At 39.0% G+C, this 25715-nt stretch overlaps 3 protein-coding genes across 5 annotated transcripts in view; 1 reads left to right on the top strand and 2 right to left on the bottom strand.

Moving 5' to 3' along the window:
* The window catches only part of KLHL5 (kelch like family member 5), an 88201-nt gene extending 78823 nt beyond the window's left edge, over window positions 1-9378 (bottom strand). Inside the window, exon 1 of the mRNA XM_075194787.1 lies at window positions 9357-9378. Within this exon, the coding sequence (XP_075050888.1) occupies window positions 9357-9358 (2 nt within the window). The 5' untranslated portion in view covers window positions 9359-9378. The remainder of the gene's footprint in view (window positions 1-9356) is intronic.
* On the top strand, window positions 426-17228 carry TMEM156 (transmembrane protein 156). Of its 2 annotated transcripts, none has more exons than XM_075194793.1 (6): window positions 426-666; window positions 5587-5823; window positions 8327-8569; window positions 11547-11666; window positions 14148-14243; window positions 15861-17228. In XM_075194793.1, exons 1-6 carry the CDS (start codon window positions 582-584, stop codon window positions 15875-15877), a joined length of 798 nt encoding a protein of 265 aa, XP_075050894.1. In that variant the 5' UTR covers window positions 426-581; the 3' UTR covers window positions 15878-17228. The 2 variants fall into 2 exon arrangements, with proteins under 2 accessions (XP_075050894.1, XP_075050893.1); XM_075194792.1 differs by having other exon boundaries at window positions 15858-17228.
* The window catches only part of FAM114A1 (family with sequence similarity 114 member A1), a 19661-nt gene continuing 10667 nt past the window's right edge, over window positions 16722-25715 (bottom strand). For both annotated transcript variants that reach the window (XM_075194791.1, XM_075194790.1), the window contains exons 10-14: window positions 23946-24116; window positions 21453-21592; window positions 20300-20372; window positions 20043-20096; window positions 16722-19693 (exon numbers count right to left, since the gene is read on the bottom strand). In XM_075194791.1, the coding sequence (XP_075050892.1) occupies window positions 19598-19693; window positions 20043-20096; window positions 20300-20372; window positions 21453-21592; window positions 23946-24116 (534 nt within the window). In that variant the 3' untranslated portion in view covers window positions 16722-19597. The remainder of the gene's footprint in view (window positions 19694-20042; window positions 20097-20299; window positions 20373-21452; window positions 21593-23945; window positions 24117-25715) is intronic.

The following is a 25715-nucleotide window of genomic DNA, read 5'->3' as shown; positions in this document are numbered from 1 at the left end:
AATTAATTAAAAGGATACTTTGTAGTTGGAATTAAGGGGACCACAGTTGTCTGCATAGCCCAAAATCAGAAGTAGGTTTGATTCCTAACCTATCTAATTGTGCACTGTAGATTTCAGCTACGTACTCAACCGGTGCCAGAAAATGCAGCGTCTCTGTGGCTGACTGCATTACTTACTGGATGGCTGCATTTACATGAGCCAGGGAGAAGATACTGTTACAGGCTCTAGCAAAGATGAGTAACCACAGAACCAAGTGGGTCCAGGGCATGGAAACCTGGTGGTTCTACGCGGAGGGCGAAGGAAGCGTTATTGAAGAAGTTTAACTTTAGGTGGAGTTTTATTTTCATATTGAGCACTGTTGAAATCTGATCATTTTAAATGTGGTTTTGAATGATAAAGCAGCAGATAAATTAGTAAGGCAACACTTCCCCTTCCAACATAACTATTTTTCTGTTCATAAGCATTATGAGAACAGAAAGTCAACACTGAGCTTCACTAAGGAAATGACTACTGACTGTAACTAAGTGGGGGACAACTAGAGATTTAGTGCAGAGGGATCTTACAGTCACACGTGTTTTGCAATGGCAGCGTCTCTCTTACTAAAACTTCTGATCGGAATAATTGTCGTGCTCATTGTCTGTATTCCAGAATGGTTCCATACTGAAGGTAAGTTATGCCTACCCCTTTATTGGATAACAGGATATCATTTAGAGATAGGAGTAAATCCGGCCTTGGTAAAAGCACGTTGCTTAGAAGGATGGGAGGGGGGCAAATTTTAAATATGTGGACAGATTTAAATTTGGGAGGGGATGCATCATAGATCTACTCTAAATGGCAGTGTGAAAATAAATCTACCCAATATTTCTCTGCCCAAAAAAACGCAGGTGGTGCATGAAAAAAATAAAATTGAATTTGCACCCTTCGCATTGCAACAACAGTTCGACCAGGTGTAAATTTCCGCTCTTTGGGTCTGGTGCAGAGTTACCCACAAAATAGGCATAATTTACACTACAAAAAGCTGGAGATACAAATAGCTTATTTACACCCATAAGCGACGCTGTAAGCATCTTAAGATCCGTGGAGGTTGGCACCAGTAACATATATGCCCAGTTTATGCCAGGGACATGTTACAGACACTGACTTCTCACTTGTGCCCATGTTTTTATCCATTTTTTTAATGTGCAGCAAACATATTTACTATTAGGCAGCAATAAAACTCTCTAACACAGTAAAAACAACTTCCTGGCTTGAAATCAGCATCAGCCAATCACAAGTGATTCACTAGTGCCAGAGACCATCATCATCATCCACTGTTTGTACCTGTCCCTAACCAGCAGCAAATACTACGGCTTCCTCAGGAGTATATGAGTCTTTTTCCCGGTCTGCATTCATTCGCAGTTTCGTGATGACGCACTTACTGTACTCAGCGCACTATAGAATGGCGCCGGCTGGTGTAAGCGGTAGAATCACACAAATCTGCCTGGTCGCATTTGCATTCGCCTGTCTCCTGGGCATGTGCAGAGAGATTTCACACAAAGATAAGCTAGCAAACTAGCGTAACACTCACTTTGTATTCATAGCTTTTCCATACTTGTATATCAAGGGGTAATTTATGATTTGGGTTGTGTTCCTTTTGGGCCATTGCACCTGTTATTTTGAAGCTACACATGGATTAGCATGGGGAGGTGGCCTCAGTTGCAGAGATTGGCTCTAGATGACAGTAAGGTGTCCAGACAAAAGAGGGTGGAGGCGCTCCCTAAGCAAGATACACTCAGTGATCGCTAAACAAGCTTTGCTTTTATAGGATGAGATACTGTAAGGGCCTCAAGGGGTGGAGATTGCACATATTTGAAGGTATAAGCGGTTATAAGGGTTTTAATGTTGCACAAAGTAGACAGATTTTTACACCATCACAGTGCTAAGTCACCATTCCAATAGCACTCCCTAATCACGTGGTTATAAAGAAGTCACCTTCATAAAACAATGTAATAAAAGACTAATGGGCCTATTTATCAACCCCTAAACCATTAGGAAACAGCTATTTCCACATGGTTGGGCAGCATGGTGGCTTAGTGGTTAGCACTTCTGCCTCACAGCACTGGGGTCATGAGTTCAATTCCCGAATATGGCCTTATCTGTGTGGAGTTTGTATGTTCTCCCCGAGTTTGCGTGGGTTTCCTCCGGGTGCTCCAGTTTCCTCGTAGACTCCAAAAACATACTAGTAGGTTAATTGGCTGCTATCAAAAATTGACCTTAGTCTCTCTGTTTGTCTGTCTGTGTCTATGTTAGGGAATTTAGACTGTAAGCTCCAATGGGGCAGTGACTTATGTGAATGACTGATGTGACTGATTCTGCAGCGCTGTACAGAAAGTACAGCTCTGCGGAATCAGTGGCGCTATATAAATAAATGGTGATGATGATGATGATGATGGTCTCCTGCATTAGGCAAATTACTGTATAATACCCCATAATACTCAATGGGTACTGTAGTGTGGGCAAATGTATCAAGCTCGACCCACGATGGCTAATGCCATCTGAAGATGGTATAGTCATTGGATCCTTTGGGGACAGCATTGCAGAAAAGAGATCTTCAGATCCTTTTCCGCATCCTTCCCCCTCTCCCCTGCGTTAATTTACATAAATGACCCTAGCGCATGCGTGACCCTAGGTTATGCTTACGCAGTAAAGACTCTGGTTCTGAACCCGGAGTTAGCTTCAGAGAGATGTCAACGCAGGGACAGCCTCCTATTAGGTTGTGACATGACAGATGGTAATTACCAGGGCAAAAGTGACATGGATTATAAATAAACAATTCAAATGACACACATAACAAAGACAACCCATATATCACCTTATTGCCATGTTAACCACAGTACTGTCTGCACACTGTCCTTACCATTATTATTATCAGCATTTTTTTACATGGCGCCACAAAGTTCCGTAGCGCTGTACATGGCGCTAGTACAAACAAAGTAGTCAGTTGCCATAAACAAACAACAGTTCACAAAAATATACATAGTATCAGTAGAACTGAAAAGTGCGGCTAACAAATACAAGTAGTAATCCATGGGGCCTGATTTATTAAGGAACTTAAATTAAGAAACTTCTTATTTAATTCTCCTGGATAAAACCATGTTACATTGCAAGGGGTGAAAATTTGTTTTCTGTTTTGCACATAAGTTAAATACTGACTGTTTTTTCATGTAGCACACAAATATCAACTTTACTTTTCAGTGTACAAATAAGTTATCAAGTATTTGTGTGTTACATGAAAAAAACAGTCAGTATTTAACTTATGTGCAAAACAGAAAACTAATGTTCACCCCTTGCATTGTAACATGGTTTTGTTCAGGAGACTTAAATAAGAAATTTCTTAATTTAAGTTCCTTAATTAATACATTTCTTAATTTAAGTTCCTTAATTAATCAGACCCAAGATGTTTAACAAAAATCATATTATATATGGCAAGTACACGGACAGGAAGGGTAGCCGAAGGTGATAGGGGAGATTTCGGAAGCAAGTGGGGAAGAGGGGAGGGGGAACAAGAGGAAGGTCGTCAGCGCTTACAATCTAATGGGCAGGGGTTAGAGTAGGAGACCAAGGCGGTGACACGTAGAAGGGAAGAAGGAGTGTTAGGCAGGTAGAGATTAGGAGACAGTATGGCAGGCTTTGGTGAACAGGTGAATTTTGAGGGACTGTATGAAACATTGGAAGCTGGGGCTAGGGTTAGTCTGATAGAGCAAAAGAGCATTCCAGAGATGGGACGCAGCATGGCAAATGTCTTGTAGGCGGAGCTAAGAAGTGGTAATCAAAGGGGAGGAGAGGCGGCGGTCAGCGGACAAGCGCAGAGGGCAGGAGGCCGTTCAGAGGTCGTCCAGAAGAACGATCCTCACTGCATGTTCAGACACTGTGTTAAAATCGGTCATAGTATGAGTCAAAACATTTCCTCCAGCTAACCTCCCCAATGTACATTACTATGCCTTATCTATCTTTGGACTGCAGAATTGACATCAGCACACCTTCCTGTCTTGTATTAAATATCACATCAAAATGTAGCACATATCCTGCTGAGCAGTTCTACCAACCTCTAAGCAGGACACTCAAGTACACAATTACTGAAGTACTGTATGCCGATACCTTTATATATATATGTGTGTCACAGATGGAAACCAATTATTATATATCTCACAGTTATAATGTTAATCACTTATATATTTATATATGCTACATTTTGATGGGATCTTTTTTTTTTTAATTTTTTTTTTAACTCAAAATTTTATTGCATAATAAAATTATGAATGACATAGACTTTGGACAACAAACATATTGATTGAAATAATCACAAAGTAGAGTAAATATCCAGCAATGTCACTCACAAAACAGTAAGATATATTGCAATATAACAAAGTGGTAATGGGTAAGGGGCGGGAGGGAAAGGGAATAGGCATTGAAGGAGGTGTAGGGTAGGTAAGGGGGGGGGGAGATGGTCGACTCATAGGATAAACTTAAGAAAAGCATGTTCACCTTCAGAAGGGAGCGCTGTCAGATCTGCATGGGAGTATTTTAAAGAAGTAAAGGGGTCGATGTTATCTTGAGTTGTGTAGGGAGAGACTATTTGGAGGAAGAGAAAGCTGCGGGGATTTTAGGCATAAAGCCAGGGGGCCCAAATTTGATGAAATTTGTCTTCTTTGTCTCGCAGCAGCGACGTGATTTTTTCCATGTTGGCAATGAACCATATATAAGATCTAAGAGAAGAGATACGGGGGGGATTTGCTTGCTTCCAAAATTTAGCAATCAGACATCTGGCGGCTGCCAGGACATGTGAAGCAAGTTTTGCGGAGTGGGTGTCTATGTCTTGTATAGGATAACAGAGTAGGAAAGACCATGGGTTCTTCCTGATAGGGCATTGGAGGAGGGAGGAAAGAAGTCTCGAGATCCTGTCCCAGAAGGAGGAGATAACCGGGCATGACCACCAAATATGCACGAAGGTGCCTCGATGACCACAATTTCTCCAGCAATTGTGAGAGGCTGACTGGTACATCTTTGCGAGCCTGTCAGGTGTGAAATACCACCTGTAGTAGACTTTGTATGCATTTTCCTTGATGGGATATTTAATACAAGACATCAATAAAATATCCTTCTACTATTGCACAGTCTGATTCTGAAGGGGCATATGCCATACATTCAAATACATCCCTCGATGCGCTAGGAATTGTTTATTACATTACGTCATTTTTATCTGCAATTAAAAATCTCAAACACTCCCACATGTCCCCTTCCACCTGATACAAAGAGGTCTGCTCCAGAACCAGTCACTTATTGTCCTATTGTAGTCATCTGGCTGATTTAAAAACTAGATGAAAAGGATGTTATAAAACATCAATTCATTTATTCAATGCAGATCATTTTAATAGGGAAATAAGTGGTAAGTTTGGAGCAGCGAATGTTCCACATGGTAAAATGAGTCCTGTTGGAGGGTAGTTATTTTTCTCCATATAATACTGTCTTTGATGTTGTCACAACATGTAAATTCATATTTGTTTGTCATTAAACCTACTTCATAAGGACTTTTACTATTCTCTACAGGTATCACTGTGGAATTGTCTTGTTTTGATCCTTGTTCTAAAGACACACCCGACCTCTCTACAGCGACATCCGTGTCATTAATATGTGATTTCAGCAAAGATGTGCTAGAGACTGTTATGATAGAAAATAATACAATATCTTCCGTCACTCTCAGCATTCATATGAATCACTCTGTCCTTTCCATCTGTCACTCTCAAAGGAACACACATCCAATGTTTCAGGAGATGAAGGGACAAGGTAGGACCCGAAAGCTAAAATGTTTGTTTTAAAAGGGTCAATCTCTATGTTTTGTGCATGACATACATGTCTCCAAGGGGGCAAGCATACCTTCCATCTGATTCAGATTTTAAACAATATATTTATCTTTATATAAAACAAGTGATCTTAATAATGTTTAAATGGTGAGTTCTGATGTATTCACTTATAAATGAGGACTTATGATGTCATCACTTCTGTGTTCATTAAGAAAACTTGTTATGAGGAATATTGCACCATCTACTGTAAATTAATACAGATATTAAAAGGCTCCTTAGAGACGTATAAACATGCTCAGTCTGTAACATTGTGTGTTTTTTGGTGGTCACAGAGCCTCTCAGTCTAATATCCATATAGTTTACATTAGTGAGTTCATTACCCGATATATAAAGCACCAACGTATTACACAGAATTCAGTTTTTTTTGTGAAGTTTTTATACTACATTGTTTAAAATTGGCCAACACAGAGACAGTGGTGCGGATTCTCAGTGTTTGCTGCCGTTCTGCTGTTTTTACTATGATGGGGACAATATCCAGGTAATATCTGTGACTTACAGTGGTGAGAGAAGTTTGCAAACCCATGATGTATGATCACATGGAACTGTGGTGCATGCTTTAAACACTTATTTAATGGTAATAAGTAGGCTGGAGATGTAAACTGTCACTTAGGAGCACTACAGGGTACTTCAGCTCAGAATAAGGCATTATACCTCTCCTTCCTTCATGTTTAATGTTGAATAGCGTAAGCAGGTGAATTATTATTATATAGTGCTTTACAATTGAGAACAAACCATAAAATAAGATTGGGTATTACCAATCAGGAAAAGATGTAAGAGGACTCTGCTTGCAAGCTTACAATCTATAGGACAATAGGAGATTGATACATGAGATTAGGTGCCACAAGTTGCATATGGGTCCAGCCAGATTGCATCTGGAAGATGTACTTAGTGGGGCTATGATCCAGTCACACTGCAATGTTGGTTTGATGGTCAGTAGGTGGGTTGCAGTCTGCCTATATAGAGTGCTGGCAAGGTGTACTGTGCCCGGCCGCAGATCTCTGGCGAGAGCCACCCCACCAAGCTCACTTGTTTTAAAATGAAATATGTGGGCTTGAAAAAATGATCTGGCCCCTACATCTAGAGAGTTCCTGTCCAAGGCTAAGTAGCACTGGGCACCTCCTGGCACCCCTGGCCGTTGAGCATCAGGGTAAAAATGTCCAAATGTAGCAACCCATGCCCCCAGCACTGCACAAACACCTCTTATCTACGCGACATCAAGCTAAAGTGACGGGAGCCCGATAAGGAGGATTGGAAGAAAGGTTACAAAAAGAGAACTAGGTCAGACACAGGGTAAATAGGACAAGGAAACACCACAATGTGACTAGTGCAGGGCAGACACCGAGTTAATGACAGGATAAGACAACAGAATATACTAGCCAGACTGACAAGATGAACCAGGGAAAGACAAGACAGTACTGAAACAGGGTCCAGGTAGACAGACTATGAGAAAATGAGACTAGGAATAGAAGGCACAAGCCTCAGACTAGGGCTAATTGCAGCCCAAACAAGATCCATACAGTTGCTGGACACAGGGACAAAATGTACCAGCCAACCGCCAATGTTTTAGCGGCCCTAATATATTCCTGGTGGTTGCTGGAAAGTGACTGTAGCTGACCTCATTAACACAGGAGACAGAAACACAATAAACAAGTCCAGATAGAACAATGCAAACAGGCCAAACAAGTCTACTGCGTCCCATGCCTGACACACATTGTACGTTCCTGCCTTAGAAGCGGGATCACTGTCTGGGTTGGCCACAAACATTTTCTGGCCACATGTGGCCAATCTGCACTTGGGACGAGTGACCAAATCATTCTGGTGTCTCTGTAGTCTGTTAGTGCAGTGGGAGAGTGCGGTGGGATGATAGTACTTATTAAGATACCTGTGAATGATACGATCAGTGTTGATAGGACCACAATCAGACATAACAGTTGATTTGGGGCCATAAACTCTGTGATATTGGGCGAATTGGCCTATACTGACTGCGGTTTCGCAAAGTGTGTGGACAACATTACATCTTCTGAGCTGATTGATGTGTAAATGTAAGAGTTTAATCTAAGGAAAATGGCAATATTGGAGATTAGCTGTACAGTGCAACCCTGCTTAATGTTATTTTCCTCCTAAATTCAGTTTTTATACTGTCATTTCCAGACTGCTCAGTTTATAAGGGGTATTGCTACACCTGGGCTTTGTTTAACTGAATTAATTCAATAGGCTGAACTTTGGGGAAATTCAGTAGAAATTACAGAAAGTAAATCAAGTACAGTTTAGCATAACATATAAACATGGTTTTGGAACTTTACAACTGATATGATGTATAGATTGACTGAGTCATGCTGGACTAGTATATATCTATTACTATTGGATAAGGCAAAGTTTTTTTTTTTTAAAAACTACACTATAACTTTTTATATTTTTTGACACAGGAAATTCAACAAATGTCTCCTTGGAGATTAAAGGAAAATATTTTGTTTACTCAGAAGTGGAGTCTCACATTAAAGTGGTGAATTCTCAAGAAGACAAATACTCCTCTGTACCTTTCTCCCTTGAGATCCGTATCAGAAATGATACAGGACTTAATAGCACAGTGGATCTTGTGAATATTCAAGATATGAAGTTACATCATGATCTTGTCAAAGTATCATTACAATTTGAAAGCAATATACCATGTAAGTAGCAGCTTAAGCTGGAAATATTCTCAGAAATGTTTCTGTCCTAAGTAAATAGTGAGATGTTTTAGCGATCAGTAGCGAGTAATATATTCAAACCATGAAAGAAATGTCTAGATAGAAATGAACTTACCTGGATTACAGTGTTGCAGATATATTGAAAATTGCGCAGTGGGCGTGGTTTAACCTGATCACTAATGTGTTATAATTATAGTGAAACAAAGTGTCTGACTTCTAATGTTTCAGCAGAAACTTGGTCAAAAGTGTTACCCCCAAGCAGTGTTGAAGCTGTATTAACAACATAAATTATATTGATATAAATACCTCTCCACTTTTATCCAGCAAACCTGGGACAAAATAAGCTCCATCTGCACAAACATTATCCCCCAATTCAACCAAAGCCCACCCTACTCCATACATCTGTGACCACTCCTTCTGGGGCCCACAAATCTGGACAGTCCCTCCAAAACCTGGACTATTAAGTGGTATGAGAGGTATTGTTAAAAAAAAAATATAAAACCACTGAGAAGTAATATTGGTGTAAATACTTGTAATGGTCTGCAAGTGTATGAATCAATGCTGTGTTAGAGAAAGATATGCAGAACACTGCTTGCACCTTATTGCATTAAATGTGAGAATAAGTGATTCTAATATCTAAAGAGTACATAAAGGTGTAATACAATATATAGATGCATAAACAAGCTTAAAATAACTCTTAAATGCAATGTTACTTATACCAAGAGCATAATCACAAAGCCTGGCAGTAAGAGAAAAATGGTCTACTTACATTTAGTATGCCAACAAAACAACAGAACATTCATTCACAGAGAGCATTTAAATTACATTTGATCATGGTTTTATTACAAATAACACATTGCTAAACGTAAGCATAATTTCTGTATTTCCTTCCTCAATACTGTAAAACTCCTCCAGTTCCTCTTCTGTAACACACAGGTAAAATAGCCTACAGGCTATAAAGAGCATTATTTTTCATTTACAATCATTTCACTGACATCTATTTTAGCCTTGGCAGACCTTAGTGTGTAACTTACTTGAAAATACATTTATTTTATTTTTATATATGTTTTTAGAAGCACTATGGAAGAAATTAACTGTTTTAAAAAAAGCACAAAACAAAACACACAACAGCCGTTTGCGTACATAAGCTGGTGCTGCTTATAGGAACAATATGGCAGAGATATATATTTGTAGTGCTCCAATCACCTATGTGAGCTATTGTGAGCTATTCATATTGAAGAAAGTCTCGGATGTTGCCAACAATTGCACCAGATACCACAAATAGTAGTTCAGCTGCTGCATAGATTAGCACGGATCATCTATTGGTTAATACTTCAACGTGGACTTGTCACTTACACAAAACTGCCCATTAGATATCTGAGCAGACAACACATAGCTAAACATATGTTTATATTTACTGTGTGTTACAGTTGTATAGGTTCTTCTATATTCACCTTTTTACATGCCTGATAGACGTTAACGGTCTTATGGACAGCTATTATTGTTATTATTAATGTAGATTTAGAAGGCACCAGAGTGCTCCACAGCTCCTTACAGTGGGGAAAACAGGTATACAAGGTAGACAAAATAAATGTGGATACGAAAACAAAGAGAGGGCCTTGGCCATGAGACAGCTCACATTGTAAGTGAAAGAAGGCACAGTTGAAACACGAGGAGCGAGTGTGACTCAGAGTGGAGAATGGGACAGTTATGAGGGTGCAATAGTGTGGGTAGTATAGTTTGGAGCATACTTGCCAACTCCCGGAAACTTGCTTCCGGGAGTTGGGGGCGTGACTGGAGGGCAGGCGGGGCAAGGCCAATCGCGTCACCCCCCCCGCGTGAAACCGTATGTCGCGGGAGGTGGGGCCAAAATGACGCGATTGGCCCCGCCCCGCCCCCTCCCACCCTCCAAAATGACGCGATTCTCAGTGAAATCTTGGATCCGGAAGAAATGCCAGCTCCCCCGGAAGCCCGGGAGACTGACCCGAATTTCAGGAGACTCCCGGACTCCGGGAGAGTTGGCAAGTATGAGTTGGGAGTAGGGCAAGCTCTAATAAAGAGATGTGTTTTCAGAGAGTGTTTAAAGATTTGAAGGCTGTGGGAGAGTCTGATCGGGAGTGGTAGGGTCTTATATAAGTGGGGAGCAGCACAGGAGAAGTCTTGTAGATGGGAGTGAGAGGTGGTTACCAGAGACAAGACAAGGCGCAGGTCAGAGGTAGATCTAAGAGGGCGGGAGGGAGAGTACTTGGATATGAGATTTGAGATGTATGCAGGGGTAGTGTTGTTGAGGGCTTTGTAGGGGAGGGTGAGTAATCTGAATTGGATTCTGGAGGACACAGGGAGCCACTGTAGGGATTTGCAGCATGGTGCGGCAGATGTGGAGCAGCGAAAGAGGAAGCTCAGCCTTGCTGCGGCATTTAAGATGGATTTAAGCAGAAATAGATAGGTGAGTGGAATTGCAGATAGGAGGAGGCTGCAGTAGTCAATGTGGGGGATCATAAAAGAATGGATAAGAGCTTTGGTAACATCTTTGGTAAGGAAAGGATGTATTCTGCCGATATTTCTAAGGTGGAGTCGATAGGTCTAGGATAGAGATAAGTTGTGAGCAATAACACAGGGTGGCAGAGTGGGACACCAAGGCAGCGGACTTGGGAAACTGAGGACATTGTGGTGTTATTGACGTGATGGACATATGAGGGGAGGTGGTGAACTTTAGTTGGGGTGTGTATTAGGGAATTTAGACTGTAAACTTCAATGTAGCAGGGGCTGATGTGAATGGTTTAATAATCTTTGGAAAGCAATGTATAATAAGGTGGCACTATACAACTAAACGATAATACATTAATTATTTACTTCATTATTATATCTCATGGTATGTGCAAATTATTATTCATTCTTTATTGTAAACATGTCAATTAGTGTTTCTGTTTACTAACGATCTATTATTCCCCCTAAACAGACTATACAGGAACACTTGGTATCCTCTGGCTTTTTCTGATTCCATTTGTTATTGTATGTGGGCTCATTTTTGTTGCTTGCAAAGTAATTAAAGAGAAAAACGCTGCTCCGATTACATCTTGTAAGTATAAAAATTCTATTGTAAATCTTCACATTGATCCAAATATCTTGGTGTACCGATGTGACTGCAATCTCAATCAACAGCATTATACATTCTAGTGTACGTTTCATGGTTGCTTGGAACATGTTGAGCACTCTCTCATCCATCATTAACTGGGGCACTAAAGGAGCTTAAAATAGGGATCACTGATCCCTAAGCAGAACCGAAAAGGTCATTTACAAACCACAAAAATCTTCAGGCCCACAATGATTTTGCCCCCTACTTTTGTACCTACCACCTTTCAAGTTGCGCATCCACTTCACGATTTTCGGAAACTCTTCCATAAAATCACGCTGCATCTAGTTGTGTTGATTCTCTGGAAATTGCACTTGGTGGAAAACACTAAAACAAATCTTACATTAAACCACCACTTTAGGACTCTCCTTTTGCTATGGGAAGGTGAAATACATCCCAATTAAGTGTAGAGGTCTGATCTCAGAGACCTTAGATCTTTTCTGGTTATTCAAATCCTTTTGCCTGGAGGAAAGACTGTGTGCCTGGAACACTACCGGTAAAGGTGACATATCTATGCTTATATCGCATTTAAATAATCCTGTCCTGCATACTGAAATCTTGTTGCTGCACTTCAGTAAAAAACAAGGCCCCAAATCCACATATAGCAAGCAAAGCCTTCGATCCACCATCCTCCTTCTGGCCAGTGCAAGCTTTGTATTCTAGACTCCACTAGGATCACTAATCCACGTACTTCTCCATAAATCCAGGTGCAATTGTATGAATATAGGTGTGTGACATCACAAAAGAACATTTGCTCTGCCGTTTTATACATTTGCAGAGGTCATACACATGGACCTTTCAAGGAACGGAGTCTGAGCTCATGCTTCAGCCTGCATTCCATGCAAAGTGTAAATATATGAACTCTCCGTTCTTAATAGTGATCAGTGATCTTCATTTTAAACTGGCTTGGCTGCATTCAATGGCAGATGAATGGGAAGCGGCAGAGGTCCATACCTGAGAGTACAGAAACACTGTTTTCTGACAACAGGGCCATACTAATATTACAGGAGCTAGTAGCTTTCCTTGAAATTAAATTTACAATGAAGGCAGTAGAGGAAGTGACAGTATGGAATCCAACGTATACCAGCCCACTTTGAACATTGTATGTGTGTCTGTGTATGTGTATATAGTATGTGAATGATTTCTTACAAAATCACTTTTAGTTACATATAAGCCTATCTTCACCAATTCCTCTGCTGGCAGGCCCTCCGAAATACCGGTAACATTCTATGCAACGGTGAGAAAGGAGATGGGTTATTTTTTTCATCCACAACATTGTTTTCATTTGCATATGGAAATTTATAAACTTAAAAATATCATAATAACCTTCACCTACATGAAATAGAGTCAGTTGTATTGTGGGTTGTGCCAATATTCAAGTGAATGCAACTCATCAATTCACTAAGTGACATCACTAAGGCATGGAATCGAAAATGTAATGTCAATATTTCTCACCGAATTAATACATGACATTCTCAGGTATAGTGGCTCCGTCCATAAAATGGTTGCTTCCGCTGTTTAGGTGACAGGGGCACTTTAAGAAAAGGGATCTGGGAAGAACACAAAACAGAGGCATAAGATGTTTGGGGAATGAAAAAATTAAAACCCAAAAGAAGAGGTTGTCCTAGGATTGGATGCAAGCGTCACATGAACTTCTCAATATCTAGCCTGGGACGACCTCTATGGAAAAGGACATCAGTCTACAGACAAGTTTCCTGTCAAGTGCCCCAGAACTCCGAAATGTCCATCGAGACCATTTCATCTCAAACAAAATCAGCTATCGATATTTATGACTAAGCAGGATGAGGTGACTCATGAGATTCCAGTTTTCATACTATTCCTGATATCTTTATATTTAAGGCCATATAGGGCTCACCATCTTGCATCCCTTTACTTACTTTAGTGCTGTGCGGGGCATTATTTAGAACCAATGAAACAAAGATGGGATACTATGTTCCAGTACTGGACTGAATTATTCTGCGAATAACTGATAAGTAAGGCTGGGTACACACTAAATCAGGCCTGTCCAACCTGCGGCCCTCTAGATGTTGTGAAACTACAAGTCCCAGCATGCCCTTCCAGCTATCAACAGGTTGTCTACTGGCAAAGCATGCTGGGGCTTGTAGTTTCACAACATCTGGAGGGCCGCAGGTTGGACAGGCCTGCACTAAATGGTCTTTACCCGATTACCTTGCCAATCACACGATAAACGACCATTAGGTCCGATGTCACATTACTGTGTACTCTCCCACAATCATTTTTTATCGTACCAAAGCACATTGTATCATTTGATTTGATTTTATAAACGGACTAAAAATCTCTATAAACGATGGAACAATGTGGCAACATTTGTTTATTGTCTATTTCTCTTCTATGGAAAAAATGTTCATGCAAATTATCAGTCTTAAAAATGTTATCTTAACACAGATAACAAAGAAAGAACATTGATCACAAGATCAAGACGAAAACAAAATGAAATATCACCAAGAACACATTGCTTGGAGCAAAACCATCCTATTTGTGGTAAGCACAGTGAGAGGTTTAACCTATTAGGTGAAATGTCTGAACCATAATGAAATGATCATTTGTTTTCACTGCAGTACAAAATATGTGTAGAATCTGAAAGTTTAGTCTCTTGCTCTAAAATAAATTATTATCTTATTTATAAAGCGCTGGCATACTATGCAGATCTGTATATTGAGTGGGTACACTTTATACAAAAAGTAGCAAAATAACAATTGTGACTGCTGGTGGGGATAAACCTGTGGTTGGGCATCTGGCACAAAATGAATTCCTGCTTTGGTCACTGCCCCAGTTCCATAAGATCTCTTTATAATGCACATGACATGCATATATGTACATATACTATATACCACTATAATATGATATATCTCTCTATATATAGCAAATTTCAAAATAAAAACCTTGCCAGTCCAGCACTAACTAGACACAGAAGAGCACCCTCTCTCCTGTGAAGGACCTTGTGTCCCACACACATAAGAAATATACAACTTACTGGTCACCGTTTGCAGTATCTCTCAGGAGGCATCCAACCTCCTCCCCAGGTCTGAGAGAGGAAACTTCCTAGTAGCTTTCTAAAACCTCACAGGTGCAACCATTAACCAGTCTGCTGTCAGACTGACAGAACAGAAGGCCCGGATTGGGCCTTGTAAAATGGAGCCCACCCTTCTCTCTCCATTCACAACCCCAGGGACCAATAACAGTTTGTTTCCTAGAACTGAACATACCCTTAGGGAAACTCCTTCTCACACAAAGCAATTTCCCCGGGGTTTAAAAGCATATACTATGGACAGCCTGGAACATGTATACCTGCCATTTGCCACTTTCTTAGTGCTTATGTCACTATATATATATATATATATATATACACATATATATATATATATATATACATATACATATACATATATATATATATATATATATATATACACACATATACATATATATATATATATATATATATATACATATATATACATATACATATATATATATACACACACACACAAATACATACATATACACATAGATAGAGTGGTTGAAGTGGGGATGTATAAGGTGGTTTGCCATATCGCCACTTCTTCCATTCACTTACATTTTCCATACCGCCACCTCTAAATTTTCACTTTGGCCACTGTATAATATATATTTAATTCCATTTTAACGCAAAATGAACCAAGCATATAATATCCTAAGTAACGTGTCGCTATTGTACGAGTTTTGAAATTTAATTTTCTCATTTATAAGGAGTAAAACAAAACAAAATGTTTTACTGATGGAACTTAAATAATACAAAAAACATGTAAAACACAAATAACATATCAAAACTCTATATTATAGCCCTCAACTTATACAAACTGACACTATTTACAGTTCTACAGTAACAGTACTAAGAGCTGCGCTAATGTTCTCCCTCAGTTTCGGTGGTATTATGTAGCAGGTCCCCAGAGCAAACAGTAACAATTTGCTTTGTCTGTTTCTAAACAATGTGATTTGTAAATGTTAAAAAAAAAAAAAAAAAGTTATAAAATACAGGGCAGGACCAGATTAATGATCTGCATAGATTATTATTGTTTTATTTAAATTGTGACATAATTTTGTTTCATATTTTAGCAGAAAAGAATAAACAGTGACCTCACTCAGTGCACCTGCTTCCTGTGATTACTGAACATCGAGGTGCAGCCCACAAGTGATTCTCACTGACCGACCTGGCGATAAACGTAGAAGCTGCTCTTTTCCTGTGGACATCTTTAAGCTCGGAACACAATCTCATGCCATGAACAGGAGACATGATGAAATAAATCCATTTACATGGGAACATCTTAAACATGCCTTTTCCTATTAATCATACTTGCCAACTCTCCCAAAAAGTCCGGGAGACTCCCGAAATTCGGGTCGATCTCCCGGGAGAGCTGGCATTTATCTCCCGGGAGAGCTGGCATCTCCTTGTTAAAATGACGCGATTCACTGAGAATCTAGTCATTTTGGCCCCGCCCCCTGCAACAAAACATCATTTTACTCGTGGGGACGGGGCCAAAATTACGTGATTCAAGGCACCCCGTCCTCTAATCACGCCCCTCTCCCGGATGTCGCCTACTGAAAGTAGGCAAGTATGCTATTAATATACCACCATGGCTTGTTATATTTACCACATAGTATTATTACACTCCTTTGTGGGATAGTATGCACCAAGAGGGTGACAAGGAGTATGGCCCAAGTATCCAGTAGTACCCAGTACACACAGCCAGGGCGCTGGCAGCTTAGTGATGATGTCACAGGGGAGCGACAGAGTTTAGTGCTGCTATTTCATGCATGTTTGCATCATTGCACACGGTGCTATCATATCACTGCAGTCGCCTTTTCCCCACAAGGACTCTATTTTGAAAAAATACAAAGCCAGAAAACTGGGATTCACTTAAGCTCATGCTTAAATAAAAATAGGTATTTCTGGGGTCACAATAATAAGACAAAAACTCATTTCTTGTGTAAACATTATCTTTATTACAGATATTATTTAAAGATGGAATTATTTTTTTAATTGTCCACCATACAACAACTGACTCACACCATCTGAACAGCAAGTCCAAATTTGACTTTATCATGTAGATAAATTGTTATTATAGACGGCTGTATCAATGTATCTCCTCACTAACGGCTGTATTTATTGGTAGCATACTGGAAAAAAAGGATTGTTTTTTAGAATAAAGAAAATCTAAAATGTAAAAGTGAAAATTGAGCAAAGTTTTATCTCTGCTAAATGATCTGGAATTTAAGGGGTAAAAGAATTGTTATAGCAAATCTCTTCAACAGCTGTAATGAGAATCTGCTGTTCAGTGTCATCATGCACAATGGATACAATGTTAACACTCATTTCCAGATCACACTGCTTAGAATGGAATGGGGGGTATTCAATTGTTCCAAAGTTCGATAGCGGAAAAAAATATTACCATTAATACGGTAATCTCTCGCTGGATTTCAACTCGCAGCTCGAGCTGAAATCCAGCTAGTTAATTACCGTATTAACGGTTTTTCCACGCAGGATTACCGTATTAACGGTTTTTCCCGCGCAGGATTACCGTAATAACGGTAATCCTGCGCAGTCCGCAGGATTTTCGGCAATCCCACGGACAATTGAATATGCCCCAATGTGTTTGTTTAACAGAGAGGGTAAGAGATCCATCGAATAGTCTCCCAGCAGTTGTGGGGACTTGGTCAGTAACAAAATTAAACAAATAAAATCTAAAAAGCACACAAAAAAGGCATACAAGATGGATCTGTAGGTTCTTTTCTGCCTTCAATTTCTGTGTTGTTTTTTTTTATAGAAAGATTAATATAATATTTTTCTACCTTGTGTTGCCTGGGAACTAATAAAACATAACCAAAAAATAACGGAACAGATACAACTATTGTAATGGTCAGTTTTCATCCATCAAACTCTAGGGGGTATATTTACTAAACTGCAGGTTTAAAAAGTGAAGATGTTGCCTATAGCAACCAATCAGATTCTAGCTGTCATTTTGTAGAATGTACTATATAAATGATAACTAGAATCTGATTGGTTGCTATAGGCAACATCTCCACTTTTTCAAACCCGCAGTTTAGTAAATATGCCCCTAGATTTCTACATTTCTATATATCCCTCATTGATTCTACTGTCCTTGTCTTTTATATAAATCTGTTGAACAATTTTTAATCACTTCCTATCGTTCCATATTTCTTGTGTTTTTGTCAGCTTTTTCAGAATTGTTCCGTCAGGGTAGAAAACTCTACCAAATAAATCTCCAGAAGTTACCACATATGTTGCTAGCTTTGCGTTACCTCCCTTCAAAGTCATAAGGCTTATGAACTTTGCCATTCTTTGGGTGGAATTCAACTCCCCCCGATGTGCCGTGGAGTGTCACCAGAACACACTTCACCGCTATGTAACATCACAGATTATTCCTCACACCCCATAGTGTGCAGGTAAATCTGTGATGTTTCAGTATCGTAATACCCAGAAATGAGCACAGCAGGACATGGCGGTGGTGTCGTTTGGCTCATCCCAAGGAATTGTATTCCACCAAAAAGGCACAAGATGCGATTGGCTGATTTGGCGCTCAACTGTGCAGTTGGTCTCAAAGGTGCTCCCATATGTGGTGTGAAATAAACAAATCTATCCAAAAAAAAGATTATCGGATGAAGACCAGACTAAAGAATCACTTTATTATTAGGGGTAATTTTAGTAGAAAAAACATAAATATATATATAAAAGTCTGTAAATAGGCTGTAAACTGTCTGTGTCTGGTATCTCCAGGCTCCGAATTACATTTTTTGGTCTCCAAGGCCAGGGTTTGTATGTCATACCAAATCTCCTCAGTCCCACATTTCCACATGGACCCAAACCCCACTGCATACCATCGTTATAAAATATGGATCTACATGGATACATATTTAGAACATGTCAATAACAAATTATCAGTATACAACATAGAAAGCCAATGTTGCCTCGGACCTATGCAACCTCTTCACGTACCCCGGCTTGGGTGCCACCTTTTGTTGCACTGGTGCTTAGAATGTCACCGTTATATGACAACAGGTGTTTACTTATAATTTTTCTACTTATCTATAGATTTTTTATATAATGTTATCCAGAGTGGTGATTTAGTCTGGTCTCAGTTTCTTAACCTTTTGTGCAATATCAGCAGTTCCCTCATTGCTGATGAGCTTACATATAACTTCATGGAGTGTCTTTGATACGTGGATCACATTAAATACACATGTAGTTCAGTATAGCTGAGAATGTACTCTGCACTGCATAAATATAGTGATTTGTTATCAAGGGACAGTATCCGTATTTAGAATTCTGCAAAAAGCCCTGTCCAAAGATCATTGATATTCTAGATTGAAATATTTAAATCATGGTTTATTAATCCTTACCATAAACAATTACTCGATGGAATACTGCTAACGGCTCAAAGCATTTGGCTTTATACGTAGTAATCTGATGATAGTAGAACACTTGGCTTAATTAGTGTTATTGAATTTGAGTCATTTTATAATGGTGTTATTTGGAGAAATACACTGTGTCATTTCTGTGACTTCCTACCAGACACCACAAGGGTTAATTCCTATTCTTGTTATAAATCTATCAATAGATTGTTCACAATATTATACTAGTTTCTGAAGCAGAAGACCATATGTTTAAATAACTAGAGAAATTATTTACTATGACTATTCCCTACAATGTGCAAATTTGCATATACCAGCCGCAGCAGCCTGTGCCCAGGCACCAGGCAGCTGTAGATGTTCCTGGCACACGAGACAGCTCTATTACGCTGTGCCGTGATTTAGCTCAGGCTGTGATAAAGAGGGTCTTATGCTTTGGAAGAGGTAGCCTGAATGTGGGAGAACTGCAGTACAGGTAGCAGCAGTCGGAAAGCATCCTGGATGTAGGTTGTGCTGTTATTTCCCTGAAAAATAAACACAATATTATTTTTATTAATAGTTTAGCAAGGCTTGGATGACACAAAACGCATTAAATGCAATTGAAAGGGGGGAATTCAATTCCCCCCGAAGTATCGCCGCATTAAACATATTACCGTTATTACGGCAATATTAACCCGGCTTTCGTCAAAAAGCCGGCGTTAAAACTACCGCAATAACAGTATTTACGCGCTATTACCGTATTAACAGTAATAGTGCGTAGGCTGCGGCCAATTGAATTCCCCCCAATGGATGGATACAGGTGTGATCAAATACCTTCCCTAGAGAAAGGACAATGTATATATATTTTAATTTAACAGCAATAAGGTAAGTTACCTCCAGTTGTATACTGTTGACCATGGGGTTTAAGGCTTCCGCCTTCAGATGGCTCTGTAAACCAAACATTACACTGAATTAACATACACATGAGCAGTACCCTACACATTGACTATTGTAAAACACACACACTATCAGCTGTAAAAATAAACTTAGTCAGTTAAAATAAATATTTGCCCAAAACACAATACACCAGTACTGTGCACATATTTGTCTAAAAACAAAAAAAGATAAATAACATGTCACAGTATACTTACCCCAACTGAAGTCAAACAGTCAGAGAACTTATTTGATAAAGAGGATACTTCCTTACACATAGCACTGGTTAGCCTGAAGAAATACACAGAAAAAAATATATATATATTATAACAACATGTGGTGTAAGTGACAGAATTGCCGTGCCTCCTGGGCAGGCAAGTATAACGAATAAATAGGAATCAACACAATGGAGTCTCTAAAACATTGGAGGGACGATGAGGCTAAGTAAATGGTGAAAAAACTATTTAAAACCCACACCCACTTTTTAAATCACAATTGTTTTGAATTGCGACTTGTCCCATCCCTGTAAATAGTTCCAATATACTGTATAACTACTTAGTATTTTCAAAGAAATTTCCAAATTTAATCAACAGCCCAGTCTGCACTCCCTGCACTAAATATATTTTACCTTTATCACTGGTGCTTACAACTTGTTTAAGGCAACCAATTATTATTATTATGGTTTATTGGGCGCCAATTACATCACACACAGCCGTACAGAGAATATGTAATCACTCACATCAAACACACAATTGTATTACTGAGATGAGGGGAGATGTGTGTTACTACAGAAGTGAGGGAGGCCAATGTGTGTGTAACAGGGGAGAGGCATCTGTCATAACCATCGGCTGAAATGAATGCGACTCTGTAAACTCTATAGAGATCTGCCTACACTGCTGGACGTGAGTGTATACACACTACAGAACCGACATTGTTCCATCATTTATAGAGATTTTTAGTCCGATTATAAAATCAATTCAAACGGTACAATGTGCTTTGGTACGATAAAACATGATTGTGGGAATGTACTAATGTGATATCGGACCTAACAGTCGCTTATTGTGTGATTAGCGCGATAATCGGGTGAAAAACCTGTACTGTGTAACCAGCTTAAGAGAGACCTCCGGCTGGGTGACAGTGAAACTAACATGATCTGGAAACTGGTGATGAGGGGTGGGTGTTTAATATGGGGGTTCAGCTGAGGAAAGACACTATCAGTCTGAGAAGTGTTAAGAAAACTAAACTGTGGTATTACGTCAGGAGATGACTTTCTAGGAAAATATAGCACTACTGGATCTCTTGTTTTATTTTATTTTTTTAATGCAAAATACATCAGTTATATCTCATTTAGATTTGTAGTCACACACTCACTTTGTTAAAACAACTGCTTGGTCTTTCACCGGCTTGTCTACGTCTTGTCCATGAAGGATTAATTCTGCCACTTTGTGGAGCTGCTCCATGCAGCGGGCAGTGATTTCTGCCAAGCTCTCAATAGACGTCATGTATATATCCTGCATGTACATAACGGTAGATCACAGTCATATGTCATGTCATGTATATATCTTGAATGTACATAACGAGAGATCACAGTCATTATCACATGTCATGTATATAATATATATATCCTGCATATACATAATGAAAGATCCCATTCATTATCACATCATGTATATATCCTGAATGTACATAACGAGAGATCACAGTCATTATCACATGTCATGTATATAATATATATATCCTGCATATACATAATGGAAGATCCCATTCATTATCACGTCATGTATATATCCTGAATGTACATAACGAGAGATCACAGTCATTATCACATGTCATGTATATAATATATATATCCTGCATATACATAATGGAAGATCCCATTCATTATCACGTCATGTATATATCCTGAATGTACATAACGAGAGATCACAGTCATTATCACATGTCATGTATATAATATATATATCCTGCATATACATAATGGAAGATCCCATTCATTATCACGTCATGTATATATCCTGAATGTACATAACGGAAGATCACAGTCATTATCGCATGTCATGTATATAATATATATATCCTGAATGTACATAACGGGAGATCACAGTCATTATCGCATGTCATGTATATAATATATATATCCTGAATGTACATAACGGGAGATCACAGTCATTATCACATGTCATGTATATAATATATATATCCTGCATGTATATAACGGGAGATCACAGTCATTATCACATGTCATGTATATATCCTGAATGTACATAACGGGAGATCACAGTCATTATCGCATGTCATGTATATAATATATATCCTGAATGTACATAACGGAAGATCACAGTCATTATCACATGTCATGTATATAATATATATATCCTGCATATACATAATGGAAGATCCCATTCATTATCACGTCATGTATATATCCTGAATGTACATAACGAGAGATCACAGTCATTATCACATGTAATGTATATAATATATATATCCTGCATATACATAATGGAAGATCCCATTCATTATCACGTCATGTATATATCCTGAATGTACATAACGAGAGATCACAGTCATTATCACATGTCATGTATATATCCTGAATGTACATAACGGAAGATCACAGTCATTATCGCATGTCATGTATATAATATATATCCTGAATGTACATAACGGAAGATCATAGTCATTATCACATGTCATGTATATAATATATATATCCTGCATATACATAATGGAAGATCCCATTCATTATCACGTCATGTATATATCCTGAATGTACATAACGAGAGATCACAGTCATTATCACATGTCATGTATATATCCTGAATGTACATAACGGAAGATCACAGTCATTATCACATGTCATGTATATAATATATATATCCTGAATGTACATAACGGGAGATCACAGTCATTATCACATGTCATGTATATAATATATATATCCTGCATGTATATAACGGGAGATCACAGTCATTATCACATGTCATGTATATAATATATATATCCTGAATGTACATAACGGGAGATCACAGTCATTATCACATGTCATGTATATAATATATATATCCTGCATGTATATAACGGGAGATCACAGTCATTATCACATGTCATGTATATAATATATATATCCTGAATGTACATAACGGGAGATCACAGTCATTATCACATGTCATGTATATATCCTGAATGTACATAACGGGAGATCACAGTCATTATCACATGTCATGTATTGTTCATGAGGTTCCATACATCATATTTGCATGTTTTGAAGTCACTAAAACAGAGGTTTTTAAACATTTCATATTTTCAGTACTTATTTCAGCATCCTCCACAGACCAACAGTCAGTACAAAATACAATATTTAAAATAGATTAGAATGTTATACTGTCAAACTCTATACCACTCTATATCCCCTGTGACTCACACAGTGGGCCTGCAATTACAATAAACAGAATGGCTCTCACATTCAGTTGTGGCAGAGAGTCTATGTCTCACTAATTACTAGGACAGATTTATGACCCATCTCTGGATTGAGCTCATAAATAGTCAGACTGTGTGATTAGCCAGGACTAATGTACACCACCTCCGACCACTAATGAATGTGAGTACCATTTTATTATTCCTACATGAAGATACAATTGCTGTGCTGTGAAAGGCCGGCTTGTCTATTTGCATATTTTGACTAAGGAGAGAGACCCGTGTGTTATATCGAGTTGCTAGGAGCTATACAGTGACTGATTTATATCCACTGTGAGGTTCAATTGTGTGTTACTAATTATCTGTATAACTATACATGCTACACCAGACAGCACACATTGTTTGTATTCTATTGCAGAAAATAAGGACAAAAGAAATCATATTTACGTCAGGGTTCACGTTTTTCTTAATTTCAACTTTGCTTCCTTCTTCAGTTGTCACTTTGAGTTCTTCGGTCACCATATCCTTCACCTCAGGAACATCCACATCGAGTTTTTCTGTCTGCTCTTGTGACTGTAGTGTTTCTGTATCTAGCCAATCATGGGCTTTCTTCCTAGCCTAAGTTCATCATACAGAAAACACAGCATTCAAATCCACGTTATCCCATGTTCTACCTAAATACAACTAATGGAGCAGAATACCATATTTTTATGATGACAGTATATTATGGATTTAGTGCTCATTTAGGACAGCTTTTGACAATTTTTTATAGTTGTATCTTTTTAGTGGTAAATATCTCTCCAACTTTTGTAATTGTATCTTCTCTGGGTAATGAGAGGAGACATTTACTCCTAACAAAATAATGCATTCTTGATCTTTATTTATATTCTCATAGAATGCAAGCGCTCTACTAAGCAGGGCCTTCCCTAGCCTCTGTTTTCACATGTGCAATTATTTTGTCTACCTTGTACGTCCGTTTTACATATTTTGGGCCTGATTAATCACTTTTGAAAGTATCGTACGCAAAATCACCCTGGGCATGCCCAGAACCAGAACCATACGCCAGTAAAGGCAGCCCTGTCCGCTCCGTCTTCATATGCAAAGGACAGTTACTACAGAATACGATTGTGGGTAGGGAATGTTCAGCCTTAGTCAATTTACAGCAAGGGCATACCAAACTCAAGCGCACACAGCCACATCCCAATCAAGCTCTAGGATACTTGTTTTTCTGCCTTATATCTTGCTCAAGTTACAGGGCTAGTCCTGATCATTAGTGATGACAGCCCTGTGTGCATGCTATAGCATGTGTTTGCAATCAGGAGCAACTGTAAAAATGTATTTTATAAGAAAAATAAAAACACTGATTTATTACTGTTTTATCACTATTGCCTATATTATTAACAGGTGACCAGTTCAACATTTTTTTTTCTGTACAATACTTTTTTGAAAATGTATAATCCACATAGGTATTGGATGTATTCTGCAGTGTCTTGTGTACATGGGCGGACTGGGCCGGGGGGGCAGGCACATGCCCCCAGACCGACCAGAAAAAGAGAAAAAACACTATTTTGGGCCGGTCTCTGCACAGGTTTTATGAAAATGCAAAAAGTCTCTATTACTTGGTGGCTGGACCCTCTTCCGGGAACAGCCACCTTCTATCATTGGCTGCGGATTTTTAAGACCCGTCCCGTCTCCCCAAGTGTCCTATCCTCAAGAGTCCCGGTGTCACATGGGTTGCGCACCACATGACAGGTGCCGCCTCATGTGTGAACAGCAGCTCTCCTACACAGTGTGTGGATGGAACAAGGTAAGTGTGGGCGAAGAATGAGAACATATTGTATGAGGGGGAGGGGGGGGGATATGTTAATGTAATGTGTGTATGAGGGGGGCAGTATGTTAATATAATATGTGAGGGAAGGGGAGGGGTCTTAATATAGCGTGGGAGGTAGGCTATTTAACAGCGGAGTGCAGATGGAGCTAATATTTTATGCGTGCTATTTTATTTATTGAGTGATGATGGAGCAATTTAATTTTACAGTGGGGTCTATTAATTTAAGGTGACGGGACCTTTATTTTAATGCTGGGGTAGATGGGTTCTATTAATTGAATGTGGGGCTGAGATTGGAAAGGAGGGCTGTTTATTAAATGTAAATATGAATTATTTAATGCCGGGGATGGTTGTGATAAATGGTTACATTTAATTTTTTGCTAGGGCAG

The sequence above is a fragment of the Mixophyes fleayi genome, chromosome 1, assembly GCF_038048845.1.
Source record: "Mixophyes fleayi isolate aMixFle1 chromosome 1, aMixFle1.hap1, whole genome shotgun sequence".
Taxonomy (NCBI): Eukaryota; Metazoa; Chordata; class Amphibia; order Anura; family Limnodynastidae; genus Mixophyes; species Mixophyes fleayi.
This window is presented reverse-complemented; position numbering and strand designations above follow the sequence as displayed.